Below are 12,401 nucleotides of genomic sequence, written 5' to 3' on the forward strand. Positions count from 1 at the left end.
ATAGAACTTTACAGTGACTATAAAACTACTATTTCACTATATATGTTTTATCACACATCTATCCATTCTAGAGGTCTTTTAAAATATGCCTGGCTTGAATCATTTAGGGACAAAGGAGGAAGTGGCTATATGGTGATGGGGAGCTGGGATAGGAAGCAGTTGGTTTCCTAATGGAAGCATTATCATTTCTGTTTTACTATCTTATGTGAAATCTAAAATGGTGAGTTTTTTAAAAGTCTATTAATTTTAAAAAATATGGAACCAGAAAAAAGTTCAGTCTGCAATATTCCCATTAATTTCAGGGCCAGATGAAGGGAGTGAAGATTATTTGTCATGTCATCCTGTAAGCATTTTGAAGAGATTCTATTGCTATAAAGCATAAATACATCCCTGGTGGGAAAGGCAGGAGCAGTGTTTTCTGATTATAAGGAGTGTTTGTTGGAGCTACAGGAACCTGGAAATGATTTCAGGAACATGGTTGCAAGGATGAGGTTTGTTTGGGGGAGGGGAAGATTTGCAGACAGCTGGCTCTACGGCACCATACTTGCTATGATAGTTCTTCTCTTTATTAGTATAACCTAGCTAGTGGTATGAATTTAGATGAACCTTCCCAATGGTATGAAGCATCCACCTTCCCCTTTTATTTTCTGGCTGAAACTGCAGCTAGAGAGAGAGGGACAGAGGAAAATATTTCTAAGTCTTGCTGATTAAATGATGTGTGGTGACAAGCTAGGGGGAACTTGGAGTCAGTGCAGTTATTTCCCCAGGGGTATTTCACAAGTTCAATCTGACACATTTCTCTTTGATTCTTCCAGAGTCTCTGGCATAGAGAATTCAAACAACTTCCCTGGGAAGTGGGGTGCAGCCTTCATAGGACATACATGCTAAACTACGAGAGCAGAATGTTGTCCTGATGTTGGATGGGATTCTCAGGTGAGAAGTTAGTTTTAGCCATACTGTGTAATACCTAGGACTTTCATGGCCAGAAAATTAAGATGGTAATCTCCTTGAGGACCAAGACTCTCCTCTTTCTTAATTTCTCCCTACCTGCCCACTGAAGAGCTGGGGTGGGGTCCCAAGCCTGACACTGAAATGGGGAAACAACGGAACCTTTTTAGAAGGCACAGTATCCTCGTGGTCAACCCATCAAAGTATCCAGAATTTGGCTTTGATAAGTCTCCTTCAATGCCCTCTGTTTACAGGGGGTGTTTGGGCCGAGGAAGGTGGAGTAGCTTACCTGTATTTCCTTGGTGAGCCTGAGGTAGTGCCAGAATGAGGACCCACTTCCCATTGACCTCTGTCCACTTCAGGAGACAGGTGTGTTTACATAGAACACTGGTTTCTGGAGTTGTGTGAGAGAACAGTTGAATCTGAAGAACGGCAGGCCTGAAACAAGGCAATGCAGGGACGTGGGAGGCAGGACAGTTGGCCCGTCATGCTTGGAGTGTATTGTCGCCAGTCTGTCTTTCAACCCCCAGGTTAGTGACCTGGTTCTGCGCTATAGCTGGTTAATAGCCTTACATAGAATATAATTTTTGTCATTGGGCTCTCTGAAGGGTATATTTTTGGCTTGCCGTTCTCTATAGTCTGACTTTTTGACCCAGTGTTCCAATGAGCATTTTTCAGAGCATTGAATTTTTCAAAATGCAAGAGCTAGAGGAAGAATAGAAATCACAGCCTTAAAGCAAACGAGAGAGGAGCTACTAGTTCATTCTAGTCCCCACTCCAGTACTCCATTCCCCACCCCCTCAGAAATACATCCACATCTTCTGGCAGAGTTGGGTTTCAAAAACAAGGTGAACAAACTGATGAAACAGAGGAGGTGGAGGGAGACAGTGGAAGGAGGCAGATGTGGGATGGAGAGAGAAGAGGGAGAAGTAATGGTCTGGATCCTAGCTAAAGAAGCCTTAATGATCCTAAAAATTATTGGGCAATAATTTCTACTTCGGAACTCATTTCGTTGTTTCAAAGAATGATAAAGCACCTTAATTATTGCTTTAAATAACCACACGGCTCCATCAAAACAGCATGAAATAGCACCCACATATGAGCAAACTTATCTCCTGCCATTGCTGTTTACAGCCTAAGAAATCCTTAAGGAAGCAACAGGATAATAACTTGGTAGAGGCATCGTCTAGTCTGGGCCCTCAAGATTCTAGATGCCTTGAAGATGGGAGAGATATTGGCAGCTTGCTCTTGTCCTCCTGGACATCCTGAGCCAGAAAGTAGTCATCGCTTTCATTCTCTTACCCCATGGGCTAGGATGGGAAGGGCAGCATTTGTTTTTTTTTTTTCTTTTTTAATTCCTAATTATTATAGGGATTTCAACCTGTCTACAGAAGTTCCTTCTGTCCATTGGGATTTCATGATACTCTGAGACCAAAGCCTTTGCAACATATGCTTTTCCTTATAGTGTTACAAGTAGCTAAGAGCAGCCCAGCTCAATCAAAACAAAGTGTATGTCTTTTACTCCTTCCTCTGGTCAGGATAAGCTTCTGGTTCCTAGAGCTGTAGGGAAATAGGAGGGTTCTTCATCCAAATTTCAGGAATTGGTTTCTGAGAGAAGGGTCTTAGTTGAAGAAGAAAAATTATATTTTAAGAATATCCTGCTTCTAGAATTTTTGGTCTGGTTGGTTTTATTAATCAGGGGGTAGTGATCCACTCATCCTTTCTCAACAGACCTTACCAGCCCCTCAAAGAGCAAGCATCGCAGTCAATCTGAGATCATAGCTCACAGAGGAAATCTGGTTCTTGCCTGGCTCTTCAGAGCTGGCGGGGAGGGCAGCCTTTTAAATGTGTAGAAGGTGCTCATTGAATAAGTCTGGTAGCTTTCAGAGTGGTGTTGATTGTCCTGGGCTGGGCTTCCAGCCAGATGGGGGGGATATCTGCACATTTCAGATCTCCAGCCCAGTCCCAAAACTGATACAGATTGTACCCGCGGCTCGCCAGCTTCTCCTAAGGAGGCAGTTACTGCAGACATGATGATAACTCAGCTCCCTTCAATTTCAGTGTTACAATCAACTAAGAAATCTAATTTTCATGGCTCTTACCAGTGATGGTACTGGCTTAGCTGGGCCACCGATCTATTCTGCAATCTAATATGAAGCCTCACAAAACACCATCTCATCTCTTTTTAATGATGCTCATAAAAGTGCATACTTCTAAAGAGAACTGTCTTCTGTCATATATATTTTCTCCCCAGTTTGAAAAAATAGCCTATGAAATATACTGGTGAACTTCCTAGAGGAATCCCTTTTTTTTTAATTAAAGAAGTAATTTGGATCAAATTACCTTTTGTTTTTGAAGACAAAATAAAAATAGAGTTAAGTTAAAGGTATCTCTTTCATACACACATTTTCCTTTCAATTTATGTCTGTCCTTGGTCACTCCCTATAGCATTTGTCAAGAATGGACTCTTGAATACTTGAAAGGACCAGAGGATGGCAGAACTGAGCCATTTATTTTGACTGCTCTTGAAACCAATGAGATCTATTGTAGACAAATAGGTGAGAAGTTGTTGGTATTATCTGCTTAATTGACATCTCCTAAATTTGGCTCCTAGTAATAGATGCAGTTTTGGAGTCGGGTGAAATCACCCACTGGTCTATGCCAGTATCGATCCTCCTCCATGCATCAATACTGGTCTATACATGTAAAGGCTTTGAAAACCAGTAAACCACTTGTTACACGTAAATCAGTTTCCCCCCTACATTAGCACTTGGCATGCATAGTGCCAGGGCATGATGTCCTTTGTGAGCAAATTGAAAAGAAATTAAGAAAATATTGCCCTGTTTATTAGAGCCATCTTAAAAAAAAAAGGCCTAAATTACCTACTTTGATTTTCTATAATTAGATGAGATCCATATAATTAATTGCTAAATCCTTACTACATTATACATTAATGATAATGTCTTCTCCTTGAGCATGCTCCATTCCTAATTCATGATGGGATTTTTGACATTATAATAATGATTGCTGTCTTTTCCGTCACCACTGTTTACCTTTGATAAAGTAGAGCAAAAGGAAAAAACAAATCTGCCAGTTGTCCAAAGAAGAAAGGCAACAAGAATTGTATGTCTACATACGTGTGCATATGTATGCTCATGGCCACCTGGAGAGTTCAGAAATCAAAATGATATTAAATTTTCTGATGCATGAAATTCCTACAGACCAGTTCAAACCCATAGAACAGTCAGTGCTAGAAATCACCTGTGACACTCTCCCCATTGTATAGTTAAAGAAACCAAAGCTTAGTGATTTACCCAAGGTCACCCAAGCATCTTAGTGGCAAGACTAAAATTTGCATTCTTCTTTTCATTGCTATCATGCATCACCTCACATTTATTTTCTGTGAGGGATACCATGTTTAGAATGGCCTGCGAAAAAATTGTTGTCTCCTCTGTGTTTGAAATAATTCTATTGTCTGGTGGATACTGTCAGCTAGACCTGGCAGCACCCAGTGGGCACACAAATTCACTATTGTGTCAGAAGTTCAAGGATCCAGCAGAGGTTGGGCAGATGGCCCAGTGATTTCTATGTCTCAAAGAGATTCTGGACACCTCATCATGTAAGGAGACCAGTGTGATTTTGCTGTTTGAGCAGAAACAGAATGTCTTAGAATAATTGGTACTGTCTTCATTGCTGATAGTGGCATGGTGCCTTTGTTGCCTGATTCACCTAGACTTCAGACATGTTGAATTTAGTCTAATAATGTGTAAAGTAGAGAGAAGGGGTTCTTTTTTTTTTTAATTTAAAAATGATTTCCCCTTAAATAAAGTGAATAAAGTGCTAGTGAAAGGGGCTGATAGCCTCTCCGGAGACCCATGTACCACTTGGGAATTAAATTTTTCCCCACCTCCTCCTTTAAATAAAGTGAATGTAGTGCTCATGAAAGGTGCTAATAGCAGTCCAAAGTCTGATATTCTAGTCTTGAATTGGTAGTAATTGTTCACATCCCTCTATTTAACTTTTCCTCCTTCAGACACCTGTTAGTGGTGGGGAAATGAGCGGTCTTACATGAGAGACTCCTACTCACTTGGCTCTCATCCCTTAGTACTTCTTAGAAAAAAGGATTCCAGGATCCATCCCACACCCTCCAAGGCTAGAATACAGCTTCGTTTTCTGCTCTATACAGGCCAAGAGAAAGGAAGGCAATGATTTATTGACCTTGGAACTTGGTTGCAAACAACTTTTTCGTTAAAGCCACAAAGCCAAATCCTTTTTGGCTGCATAGTGCATTTTCTTGACTTGAATCACTTCTGGGTCCTTGTCTTGACCCACTTCTTTGGGCCTCTGTGGGAATTAGCTATTGCACCATGGGAAATGGGAGACATTTCCCCTGGGGAAGGTGCTTTAGGGTGGGGTTAGGTTCCCAGTGTCTCACTTCTGTCCTGCCCTAAGTTAGGGATGCTCCAAAGACACAAGTGAATCCAGACTGATTGTCAGCTGCCTACCACTCTGATCCACAAAAGTGCAAAGAAAGAAATGTAATCCCAGTATTCTGGTTATAGGCCATAGCAGGGAGGATGCTACAAATAATAGTGCCGTCGTCCCCGGTGCAGTGGTGTGACAGCTGCCCGACACAGCTCCCTTCTAATCCCACGGCCCACCTTGCAGACCTCCTACCTGTCAACATCCGTGTCCTGGAGCAGGCTCCCCCACGCCCTGGGGTCCACTGCCTAGACCCTCTTCCTTTCCCCTGGAGTACCCTAGCTATCTTGGGATAGTTCTGGCACTTCAGAGTTAGAAGGAAAGAGAATTTGTCTAACTTTCCTAAATGTTAAAGCTAAATGAAGCACCAAAAAGGGAACCAAAAAAAGACTTACAAAAATATAATGGAATCTTCCCCCCCCGCCAAGCTCCCCATGTTCTTTGTGATATATGAAATGTCAGAATATAACGGACAGACTTTATAAACATCACTGTTTCTTTCCACCCGTATCCATATATCTAAGCGGCAGCAGCCTTACTACTGCCCTTTTACCTCGTAAAACTCCACTCCGTAGAGCCACAATATAATACATCTGTTTCATCCTGCAACCCCACCTTCCCAAACCTACCCCTGCTTGCAGTTCCAAAGACACTCTCCAAAAAAATAGACATCTGAAAAAGTGCATCTGTTTATACTCAGTCTATCTGCATATTATTTCTTGAGATTATTACTTTTTTTTTTTTAACCATAAAAAAGATTGCATATTAGCAATATGATGAGAAAAACCATGGGGGCCATTTCTGGGTGGTGGAGGGTAAGTGGGGTGGGTGAAACACAGAAATGAGAGTGCTGAGAGAGGGGCAGCTGAGAGAGAGGGCCCCAGACTGGAGGCGTGGAGGTGACTCTCCATCCTCGGGCCTCTGAATCGTCCCATCTCTTTAGTCACTCCCCTTCTCCTCTCCACCTTCCCCCATTTCTACTACCCTTGCCTGGGCCGCACGGACCCCCTTGAAGCAGAGGTGGAATGCGGAATGGCTTTTCGGCATGAGTCCACCTGGGCCGGTTTGAAGACAGGCATGGCGTTGGGAGGGGTGTGATGTGGGACACACCAGAGCAAGCTGATTTGTGACTGTTTTCCACTCTGGGAAAAAGTGTCCATCACTTCTGTGACTTTTAAAAATTTAAGCAGTTACTAGGCTGATAGGTTAAGAAACAAGTCCTTTGTTCTTGTGGTTTTGCATTAATATTAAGCATGAATATATATCATATATATTACATGGCTTCGCCGCTGCTCTGGGGCAGACTGTATTCTCCTTCCAAACAGGAAAACTGCACAGCCCGTGGACTCAAATTTTTGAAAGTGGTTTTCGTCACTCCCCCTCTCTGCCCCACCCCGAACCCTCCCCTTCCTCCCCGCCCCTCAGTTCCCATATTAGAAAAACCCCTCCCTCCCCCTCCCACCCCCACCCGAGGTTGAATAGATAGTGCCATGCATCTCCTCATCGCCTCATTTGAGAGATGGCACACACTGCGTGTGTGCCCCCCACCTCGCTTCCCCTCCTCCTCTTCTGGCCCTCAGATTCCTGTGCCCTTCCCACTCTGCCCACTCCCAGCGACCCCCAGCCCAGACCCGTCACTGGTTGTGGACGTCCTCCCTGCGGACGATCTTGTAGATGATCCAGTAGAACATGTTGAAGATGAGGAAGGCCATGGGGAAGCCGATGCGGGAGATCTTGTCGATCTTCTTGGCCCGCTGGATGAAGAGTTTTCGCATCTCCTCCGGGGACTTAGATGGTGCCGGAGGGGGGTTGGTCGTGTTGCTGTTGTTGGCGCCCTTGACGGAGATGCCGTCCTTGGCCTGAAGGCAGGCTGGGCCCATGCCATAGGCTGAGAAGTTGAAGCGGCCCTCTCCAGCCTCATCCTCCTGGAACAGATTCAACATGGGGCTCTACTTAAAATAAGACAGGGGCTGGGCACCCTCCCTGCAGGCACTCCCCTGGGGGCCAGGCCATGCCCATCTGGCTTGCCCTGCCTCCCAGACGGCACCACTCTAGGCCCCTGAAGGCTCTGTGGCTGGCTGGGGAGTTATGCCTTATAGAGGGGCGCCATCAAGTGCCAAAACAGATGCAAACCAGGGGATAGGTGTGTGGTGTGGAGTCTGAGACCAGCGCAATGACCATGGTTCAGTCACCTGTGGCTGTATGACCTTGGGCAGGTCACTTCCTCAGAAGACATCCTCCTGTGACTCTCAGGGTTTTTAATTTCATTTTTTTCCTTTAAGTGGGGATAAGATTCACTCCACTCCTTTAAGATGCTTTTCGATCATCAGAAGTTGTAGCTGAGAAGATACTCTGAATGCCGTTTTGTTAGAAACCCAGAGGACAATTTGGAAAGATCCCCTGCTTTGCCTCTGTTGCCTCCTTGCCCTCTCCCCCACCCCATCCCCCAGGCCTGTGTGTGTGGGTTTGGGAAGGGAGTGAATGGACCAGGAGCAAGCAAGGGCTGCAAGCCCAGGGACCACAGCTGTCTCACCTCCGTGTTCCCGTATCCCTGGCAGGTGTGACCTCAGACAGGCTCTGGACTTTTATAAAGATTTTCGTCTGGAGTTTTCCAAGCCCTTCATCATTTGGTTCCAACTTACCTTTCCAGGCTCCCTGCCTCCCTTACCTGTGCTCTGCACGCCTGCCTGTTGCCCGTTCTCTGCCGTCCTTCCTGCGTCCCCACCTCCCAGCTGCGCGCTATCTACCCAAGTGCCTGCTGCCTGACCCGCTTCACTTCCCCCTCTCCTCAGCTGGATCGAGGAGACACTCTTGCCTGCTCTCACCACATCTGGCTTTGTGGTCCTTCCTCGTGAGCTCTGAGGTGGCCGCTGACTCAGTGTGTGGCTCTGGGGGGCTTTATCGGCTCACTCTGCAGACTTGAGACTGAGCGTTTTGCGGGCAGCTGCTCTGTCTTCTGCTTGTTCCTGTGCAGGGCAGTCTGGGTCCCTGGTGTGTGTCCAGCTCTGCCTGTGCCACCCCAGCCTGGGCCTTCATCTGGGCTTGTGGTGACCTCCAGCCTCGTTTCCCTTCAGCCTCCCATCTCCGCCATCCCTGCCACCCCTCTGGGTTGTATGACACGGATCTTATCTGTCATCCTTTGCTTAGAGCTCTCTTAATAGGCTGCCACTGACTTGAGGATAATTAAAAGCTTTACGTGGTGACAAGGCCTTGGGTGACCTGGTTGGCCCGTCTGTCTGCTCCGCTTGACTTTCTGTGCTCCCGCTGCCCTGCGGTGTTCCCATCTATGGGGACGTGCCACACTCCTCTTGCACTCTGCGCAGGTGGTTCTCTCTGCTGAGTCTGTCTCTCCCAACCCGTCCCCTGCTTCCAGCCCCTTCTTTCCCCGAACTAATTCCCACTCAGACACCTTCCCTGAGCCTGAGGTTAGGCTCAATGTCCCTGATGTGTGATCCATACATCAGGATTTCCTGCTTTTCCTTTTAAAAATCTCATCACATTGTTTTCCTTGACTGATGTCTGTCTCTCTCATTAAAGTGTAAGCTCTATGAAGGCGAAGGCAAAGTGTATCATGTTCACTGCATCCTCAACACTAGACATAGGAATGTATTTCCTGAGAAGGAGCTCAAAACTCTGCAAATGTTTGCTGACCAAATGGTTTACTTGCCTATCCAGTCTGTCCCAGCTTCCTTTTTTAAAAAATTAATTTAAATTAAAATGGTGTAGGAGACGGAAACAGCAACCCACTCCAGTATTCTATTCTTGCTTGGGAAATCCCATGGATATAGGAGCCGGGTGGGCTATAGTTCATGGGGTCAAAAAGAGCAGCTGAGTAGCTTTCACTTCACTTCCATATATACATAACTTTAATATCATACCCATTGAGCAAAATAAGTTTCATAAAGGTGTTTCAGATCTTATTTAAACTAAATTAGACCTTTTGTATCCAGAACAACAACAATGTTCAAAATTTCACAGGTGTTTTATTATTGTGTTAGTCCAATATTAAACATTTAAAATGCCTGTTCATTAGACTTGTTTCTGATAAGTTTATCTTTAGTGTATTGTTTTCCAGATAAATACAATAAATAAACATCTTGTTTTCTTAAAAAAAAAATAAATAAAATGGCGTTGCATTCCTAGCACCTGGAGGATTTGACATATGAATGCTCAAGACATCTTTCACGAATGAGTGAATCTGGTCCAACACCCTCATTGCAGGAGTGAGGGTAAGAAGGTGGGCTCCAGTACCTGGCAAATGGGTCTCAGCCAGTATTTTTCTGTGGGGAGGGCAACAGTAGAGGGTTTGTGCCAGCACTGAGGAGAGGACTGGGGGAAGCTGGCCAAGTGACTGGACCCTGTGCCTGGGAGCAGGGCTGGGTTTGACAATCTCATCTATCAATATACATCTGCTCACTGTAGCAATACAGTGGGGCGGGTGGGAGGAGGGTGTGCTTGAAAATGTTTTTTCGTTGGGCTCTAGTTATTCAGGCGGAGACTCAAAATTAACTTTCTGTTTTGCTTTGGGCAAATTATTTTCTGCCTTCTTCATCAGTTAAACATGAGAGGGGAGGGGATGGATGTGTGGAGGCCTCATCTGGTTAGAAGGTGATCAATTTTACATTGTATCCAGGAGAAAGGAAATTCCCTAGAAATAACTGGACAAAGCCTGCTATTCCTATTCGAGCCAGCAGATGGCAGGCAACGAATGCCCAACTGCATCTGGAGCTGCGCGGGACTGGAACAGGGGAAATCCGATCGAAGCCAGGGAGGTTGGTAGTGTGCCTGCCCAGTCGGGCTCACAGAGATTTCCTAATAATCTGACTAATGAGGCTGGCTGGGGAATTCGAGGACCAGATGGTTTCTGCCCAGCAAATGAGGTAACATGGGAGGGTGGTGGGAGTCGAGGAGCCCAGCCAAGATCATGGGCTCAGAGAAACTCAGGCATGTGGCTAGTTCCTCTTCACTCACCATCTGGGGCATAAAACCCCCTCTGCAAACTTTCTGCTAAAGGGAGGTTTCTGCAGCCCAAGCTAATATACGGCCAGCCTACAAGCCACATCCACAGGGCCTTACTCCAAAAGAAGCTGTTTTTTATGGTGAGCCTGATTCTGCGTCTTGTTTCTGACATCTATGCCAAGTTCAGAGCCTGTAGGCACAAAGTCACACTATTCAGATGCAAACCAGGGGCCAGGCCGGAGAGATAGTGATGAAGTGAACTGGGGTGGCAGACTGTGTTCCTCACCTAAAGGCATTTGCAGTGAGCCTGTACCATGTGGGATGTGAATCCAGAGGGACCAGGGGCTGTGATGTTTTGAGTGAAGCTGGAAGTGTGATTTGAAATGCTGGCACTTCATTCCAGATTTTTAAGATACTGCTGGTGAACTTAAAGATATTTGCATGGTGAATCTGACCTAGCTACTAGTTTTTGACCTCTGCCTTGGGGTAAATCTTAGTTCCTATTTAAGATCTAATAAATGCAGGACTATTTTTATCTGCTTCAGGATGGAGACACTGATGAACAGATAAGCGGCTGGTGGTGTGTGGTCAGTGTTTTTTGAGATTAGCCATGGGTCTTGGGAGGCCTCCGTGTCTTTCCCATCAGTGCCTCCAAGATCCTGGTCACTTGCACCTCCTCTTTGTCATCATCTGCACAGGAGGAGTGGATGGGACCCTCTCTGAGAGCTCTTCCAGCACCAACATGCTGTGAGAGAATGAGGAAGGGACCCAGCAGCGGAATCTGATCAAATCTGCACAGTGGCCTTATTCACATTTTACCTGGCTAGAGACAAAGTTTTTGTTTTCTCTAGTAGGTAATACTGGTAGGCATTTGGCAAGGGTGGAGGCAGCCTTTGCAAATACTGTAGGTCCCACAATGTTACATATCTGCAAGGGGCCGCATTCACATTTTAGTCCATGCACATAATGCCTGCTGGAGCTATGCAGGGCACAGTCTAGTGACCTGGTACCAGTCAAGTATTTTGGACATAGTCTTCTCCTGTAAGCATCTCTGTGATAAATTATTGACATTCTTTTTGCAGAGGGAAATGCAGAAAGCTGCTAACACCTGGTCGGGGAAAAGGGAAAATAGCAGTAAATCCCAGAGATAGCTGTGTTTGGTCAGTTTCTTGCTTAGATTTTGATAAGAATCAGAGGCTAGGTGTCTGATGGACAGTAATGGAAAGACTAAAACCAGGATCTTTCAAAGTCCTGTCTGTCTGGCTGCATCCACAATGCTTGCTTCCCTCTTCCAGTGCAGCTTTTATCCTAACTCCCATGGACAGCCTCTGTCTCGGAACGTCTGCCTGCCGCCTGCGGTAAACTGCTAGAAGTTAATCGAATCAGATTGCTGATGTTTAAGAAACATACTGAGGGAAATGTGTGCCTTTGGAATCATTTTAATTCCTGGTACTTGTGTGGCAGGAGCATAACTTAAAGCTATGTTGGGATCTGATTTCATCTTTCACCAGTCCACCATTGTGCCCATTTTACAGACGCGGATGCTGGTCCCTAGAAGAGGCTAGCTGAAAATCACATAGCAAAGAGAATTCAAAGGGCAGAGGCCTTTGTCCCAGCACTTGTAGCTGGGTAGACAGCTGCTTTCAGTAGGTCAGTCTAAAGCAGGTAGGGCCTGGGTGTGTGGTGTGGCCAGTGTTTGAGTTCTTGGTTGCCCTCATCTATAGCTGGAAAAGCTCCCGGGCAGCCTCTCAGACTGCAGGGTCTCCTTTTTTTATTCCATTAGTTTTTTTTTTTATTATCCTTTTGTCCATTTGTTAAGCAAATTCCTATTCCATGTTGACTATCTATCAGGTCTTGTGGTAAACAGCAGGGCTGTATCAGTAGTACTGAGCAAGAGTAGATATGGTCCCTGACCTGATGGAACTTAACCATTCAGTGGATGGTGTGCATGGAACAAACTCCTGATTGAATGTGTAATTATAACTTGTGTCTAGAAGGAAAGAAACTGAGTA

At 45.4% G+C, this 12,401-nt stretch overlaps 1 protein-coding gene across 2 annotated transcripts in view; it reads right to left on the reverse strand.

Moving 5' to 3' along the window:
• Positions 1–6,931: 6,931 nt before the first annotated feature.
• Positions 6,932–12,401, reverse strand: part of GLRA1 (glycine receptor alpha 1) — a 90,521-nt gene continuing 85,051 nt past the window's right edge. Inside the window, exon 9 of one of the 2 annotated variants that reach the window (XM_043914028.1) lies at positions 6,932–7,379. In XM_043914028.1, coding sequence (XP_043769963.1) covers positions 7,065–7,379 — 315 coding nt within the window. In that variant the 3' untranslated portion in view covers positions 6,932–7,064. The remainder of the gene's footprint in view (positions 7,380–12,401) is intronic. The other variant, XM_043914029.1, reaches the window with a different exon arrangement.

The sequence above is a fragment of the Cervus elaphus genome, chromosome 9, assembly GCF_910594005.1.
Source record: "Cervus elaphus chromosome 9, mCerEla1.1, whole genome shotgun sequence".
NCBI lineage: Eukaryota > Metazoa > Chordata > Mammalia > Artiodactyla > Cervidae > Cervus > Cervus elaphus.